This window comes from Salvelinus namaycush, chromosome 16 (genome assembly GCF_016432855.1).
Source record: "Salvelinus namaycush isolate Seneca chromosome 16, SaNama_1.0, whole genome shotgun sequence".
NCBI lineage: Eukaryota > Metazoa > Chordata > Actinopteri > Salmoniformes > Salmonidae > Salvelinus > Salvelinus namaycush.
The window spans coordinates 34,880,120-34,885,933 of record NC_052322.1 but is presented as its reverse complement, the minus strand read 5'-3'; the positions used below and the strand labels follow the sequence as shown (position 1 = coordinate 34,885,933).

At 41.7% G+C, this 5,814-nt stretch overlaps 1 protein-coding gene across 1 annotated transcript; it reads right to left on the bottom strand.

Annotated features, from left to right (window-relative positions):
• Positions 1 to 3,134: 3,134 nt before the first annotated feature.
• Positions 3,135 to 3,812, bottom strand: LOC120060827 (class E basic helix-loop-helix protein 23-like). Its single transcript, XM_039010247.1, has one exon. The coding sequence runs from the start codon at positions 3,810 to 3,812 to the stop codon at positions 3,135 to 3,137; it is 678 nt and encodes a 225-aa protein (XP_038866175.1).
• Between the last annotated feature and the right edge of the window lie 2,002 nt (positions 3,813 to 5,814).

Here is a 5,814-nt window from a genome sequence, read left to right as displayed (position 1 = left end):
GTGCCATTATCATAAATACTGATCATATTTGGGTATAGCACTTAGTTAAACTAATAATCAGCAGTCTATAAACTATTTATAAATAGTTTAAAATCTCTTTAGAAAGTGGCATATTTTGTTGTTGGTTTCGTTATTGTTGGCAATACAAATGACATTTCAAGGGCAATTAAGAGTTGAAAAAGATTTGAAATAATTATTTCAGAGTAAGTGTTTCCTTCTAGACCCTGGTCTGAATGTGCTACACACCAAGGTCAAGAACGCACCAATATAGTTGATATTATAATAATTAATAAATTGTCACCCTGAAACGTACAAGCTATAGCGGTATTGAAAGTTGTCTCCATGAACACATACTGTATCAAGTGATAAACCATGCAGTTTACCGGAGACACTGGGAAACTGACCATACAGACTTCCGTGCAAAAAGGCAGCCGTCTCATCCAAGCCAATTAGCCGAAGTGGATAGTGATTGAGCTCGAGACCGAGGCTATGGCCTAAAATCAACAGCACCGTTTGTCACAACGAATCCCCGATCCTCTGCCTGTCACGCCGGGCTGCTGAGGAGTCGTCTGTCATCAGAACTCCAATTTGAGATGCCAGAGGTGGCATGCTGTTATGACATCCATCTAAACTGTTATAGAGTGACTGGGGCAACCCTTAGCGACAGACAGAGAGACTGAATGATTGAGTGACTAACGAGTAGACCAATCTTATTCCTATTATATTAAATTCACGTCTATCTTCTGTTTGAATACATAGTCTGGTGTCCCACCTCGGCACAGCTAAGGAATAGGCTGGTTTAACGCACAAACAGACTCATGAGTAAAAGGTGGAAAGGTGCAAAGTTAAGCCACAGTGACACTGACTGAAAAGTACGTCTCTCTCGCTCTCTCTCTCTCACCATTTTATTGCAACCGAACTTTTCTTTGGAGGTAGCCTATTGTGAAAAACAAATAGATATTTACATCAAATCTGCCACGTAGGCCTAAATGTATGCCTACATTGACGACAGGTGTGATTAGTCGGAGGTCTCATTAAACTGTAAAAATGTTAGTTTAAATTGGTATAATAATTACCGAAAATATTTATAACACAGACTACAACGTGTTGCTATGGGTGAAAAAGGCATACCATTTCCTTGTTTTTGATTATGATTATTTTAAATAAGTCCATTTCTGCAGAATTATTTATTGTTAAGTTGATAAGGAGTTTGTTTTAGTGTGCATGAGTTTTCTGTAAGCCTAATTTATTTGTACTGTTCTGAAAACGATAGGACTACAGTAAATGTGTTTGACTGTCCTTCATTTAAAATATAGGCCTACAGCGAAGACAATCGTATTTCTCAGATAAGGATTAAGCTATATATTCCACCTCATAGTTTTATGTGCAATGCACTGCCCTGCAAATCAAAACTGCCCTCTGTAACGTTCATCGAATTAAGGAGACGAGGGAGACAGGAGTTGGAATCGTCTTAATAATCCGGGTGGGTTGGAGAAAACTCGCCGAGGCCTCGCAATCACCCAAATATCGGGAGACAGGTCCTGGGCGCCTCGGGCGGCTCTTGCGCCGTTCCCTTCAGCGCCACCGACCCCTCAGCATGCCAGCGGGCCCCACCAGCCAGACCCGGCTCGTTTACTGCGATATAAATGTATCTCTTCATGTCAAAAGGGTTTTTAATGGGGGAGAAATAGAGCGGATCACTCTACGAAGTTTCTAATTAATTTTGTGGAATCCATTCATTCGCGACATTACCAGAAATGAATGATGGATAGGTTTGTCAACGTCATGAAGCCTAGAAAAGCTAGGAGTGAGATTAGGTGTTAATTGCTGTGATTTTCCAACGAGAATTGTAGACAGGCCTACTGTAGGCTTATATGAAAAAAATGTGTGAAAAGAGCGCATTTCCTAAATTGTTGTGAGATCATTTATAATAGCCTATTGCTGATACTCACCTGGAAATCCACATGGGTAGCCTAATCACGGTCAGTTTATTTATGTTTAAGTCGTATTGAATTCAGTCAAATCAACTAATTTTAGACCGAGGGATGCCTTAAATTAAGTCAGACGTCTGGTAAACTACAAACCATTTTAACAAATTGTAGGCTACAACTGAAAAACGTGTGGTAAATTGGCAATTAAAATGCTAATTACAAACATAACTATGGTATGTATGTGTCTGAATCACCTGACCACTGTCCCAAAAGCTATAAAACAACAAATCAGTTCAGTGTTAATAAACTCTAGATAAAGTAAAATTATTGAATGTGTCAATTTCATTTTGTGCATGGTTTATTTGTGTGGAATCAAGTTTAAGGAAAAAGACAAATAGCAGCCTATTCGAGCATAGATATATGTTTTATTTATAAAGACATATAAACAATATATGAAATTCATGTTGCAACACAACCCAATGCTTCGTCGGGCTGTTGTTTTGAAAACCAATGCCATAGCACTACTTTGATCAAGTAGTTTTCCACAGTTGTACAATAGCTTACAATCATGTGAATTGTGCAATAACAAAACCAAAATCCCCAATACATCTTTTCAAAAAGATATGACATAATAAACTAGTGTTTCCCCACATAGCATCCGTTAAAATCAGGGAAAGTTGATTAAAAATGTACAGTGCTGCAAAAAAAGTTGGACACTGGAAAGCATTTTCGTCATCTCTCTCCGTATTTTTCGTAGTTTTGCTGAATGTTGCATAGTACACAAGAATAAGACATTTAGATCACTCATAACTTTTGCAAGGGTACCGTTTTTATAGCCACACATAAAATGTCAAACTGTCAATTAAAACATGATAAGTCACGGCCACAACAACTCATCAAATTCCTCTAACTCTGAGGAGAGCATAGGGAAAGATAAACACTTTTCCCCATATTTCTTAAACAGCTATTTTTTTTAGCTCCAACCCCAACATTAATCTAGCCTTTAGTAAAGGCCAGTGTTGTTTTTCATGTTTTTATTCAATCTGGATGAAACATGGCAGCAGTTATTTAAACATAGTTTAGGATTTATTCTGTAGGCCTAGTCCCTTTTCCAACGTAATCAAATAACTATAGAAAGTGGGAGAGAGAGACCGATATATGGATGCAATTGGATGAAGTTCAGGTATATACAGAGAAACGATATCAAGGCTTGTCGTTATGGTGCTTGAAGAGACTTGCAGTTGTCCCTGAGTATTTATCGGCGTGGGTGGCGAGTGCCGAGCCCGTGAAGGGGTACACGGCCGCCTGTCCAAAGGGTGCAAGGGCGGTGGGGATGGGCGAGTTGATGCTCTGTCCCTGGTTCAGATAAGCCACCAGCCGCCTCATCTCCTCCAGAGCCTGAGCCTGCATGAGGATGTAGTTCTTGGCCAGGAGGAGAGTGGCTATTTTGGAGAGTTTCCTCACCGACGGGCTGTGCGCATACGGGATCACAGAGCGCAGGCCGTCTAGTGCATCGTTCAGGTCGTGCATCCGTCTCCTCTCGCGCGCATTGATGCTCAAGCGCAGAGACCGCTGCTCCTTGGGCTTCTTAGAAAGGGGACCCCCGTGTTTGTCATCGTCGAAGCCCGAGCCCCTCTTCCGGGGGTCCAGAGGGTCAAAACTGTCGTCGTCATCGCTGGTCTGCTCCCCGCCGCTCTCGTTGGACTTGCCCGTCTGACCGTGGAGGAAGTCGGCCGCCGGTGTGAGAGGGTATCGCCCTCCAGAACTTCCAGTAACCTGACCAGGTCCAAAACCGAATGCGGACTGGCCATAGCGCTGCGTTAGGTCGAGTAGAGTGTCGTTGCTGATGGACTTCAGCAGGTTCTCTTCCCCGGCATTCATGTTCTCTTCCAAAATAAGGACAATTAAAAAATGCGATTGAAATGTATCCTCTTCCTCCCTGTCGTTCTTTTGTCGTGGAGAGTATTCACACACTCTCCCGGAGTCCTTGTCAACACACTTACTCTGTGGCTCTTCAGAACAGTTGCAGTGAATGGATTCGGCCTCTTGCTGAATTCAGCTCTCTTTACGTTCCCCTGCGCGCATATAAATTAAAGAACACTTCTGTAATTATGTGTTTTGCAAAGCGACGTTAAACGCGCTTAAAGACTGGCATGGGTGAGAGACTGGAGCGCGTGCCTCCTTAACCGGGTTCTCGCTTGCGTCTTGCCCTCGCCCTGGGCAGATTGTGACTCGCGCTCAGTCCCACTCGCGCGTTAGTAGGAGCGCGAGGCCCACCGGGATTATCTATCTGTCCAATCAGGGGGGCGTTTTAATTACTAGGGTGGAACACTGGTATGGTCCTATTTTCGATCAGAATAATGATAATTGCAACACAGACTGACATAAATAGCGTTCGCCTATAATATTGAGTTAGTCTATGTTTGACAAATCGTGGTGGGCATTTGTTGTCCCAATATATATATATATATATCTATATATATATATCCAAGAGTAAAGACAATCATTAGAGAATATTGGAAACGAAAATGCACCTATCTTAGTTTAGGCCATTTTAGGCAGCCTGAAAACAGGCTATGAAGTGCACGGCCAACATAGGCTACATTTTATTTAATCAATATTGGAAGTTTATATGATCATAATGTTATGCAAATCCAACTCCTCCAAAACCCTGGATGGTGAAGTGTTCCAATTCAGATTTCTATTCACTTTTAGGAATACCATTCAACTTTTAGGAATAACATTCAACTTTTAGGAATACCATTCAACTTTTAGGAATACCATTCAACTTTTAGGAATACCATTCAACTCCCAATGTCCAATGTTCAGCTCCAGATATGAAGATATGAACGTCTCATTCATATTAATGAAGCAGGGGGATATAGGCTGATTCTTCCTGGTTGACATGTGCACTGTTTGCCTAGACTATAGGGTATTGGAAAAATAAATGTGTGAATAGCACACAGCTCCTACAGGCATTATAAATAGCCAGCAAATTAATACCAAAAAATACATTGTGTTGTAGGCTATATTTGACAACAGATCTCTGTAGGTTTGCCGCACAGTGGTCCACAATGAAATAAAGTGAAATTGTATTCAATTGAAATCTGCTTCCCTTATCTCTTGAGCTACAATAAACTAAATGAGAAGTTGATAAATATCCAACAATAGCTTAAAGGAGGCTGACAGGGTGAGACTGGGAGGGTGAGGCCCAGGGTGAGCCTGGCAGGGTGAGGTTGCCAGGGTGAGGCTGGCAGAGGAAAAACAACACTATTTCACTCCATTTTCTACAATGAAAGACTAGTGTGGATCTTTCAGGACCATGGACAGCTCCAGTGACGCATGTTTCAGCCCAGAAAGACGGAGCGAGAGAGAGAAAGAGAAAGAGACTGTCACACCCTGGCCTTAGTTATCTTTGTTTTTATTATTATTTTAGTTAGGTCAGGGTGTGACATGGTGAAGTATGTGTTTTTGTATTGTCTAGGGTGTTGTTTGGTTTAGGGGGTTAAGTAGAGTAGATGGTTTAGTGTTCAGTGTAGGTGTCTAGGAAAGTCTATGGTTGCCTGAATTGGTTCTCAAGAGACAGCTGGTTATTGTTGTCTCTGATTGGGAGCCATATTTAAGGCAGCCATAGGCTTTAGCTGGTTGTGGGGTATTGTCTATGTGTAGTGTTTGTGTCAGCACTATCTGTCTTTATAGCTTCACGGTCGTCAGTTTTGTTATTTTGTTAGTTCGTGATTAGTTGTTCGTTTCTTGTTTGTTTTTTCCTCTCTTCTTAAAATAAAGAAGATGTATTTTGCACACGCTCCGCCTTGGTCCAATCTCTCACAGCAAGACGATCGTGACAGAATTACCCACCAATCTAGGACCAAGCGGCGTGTCA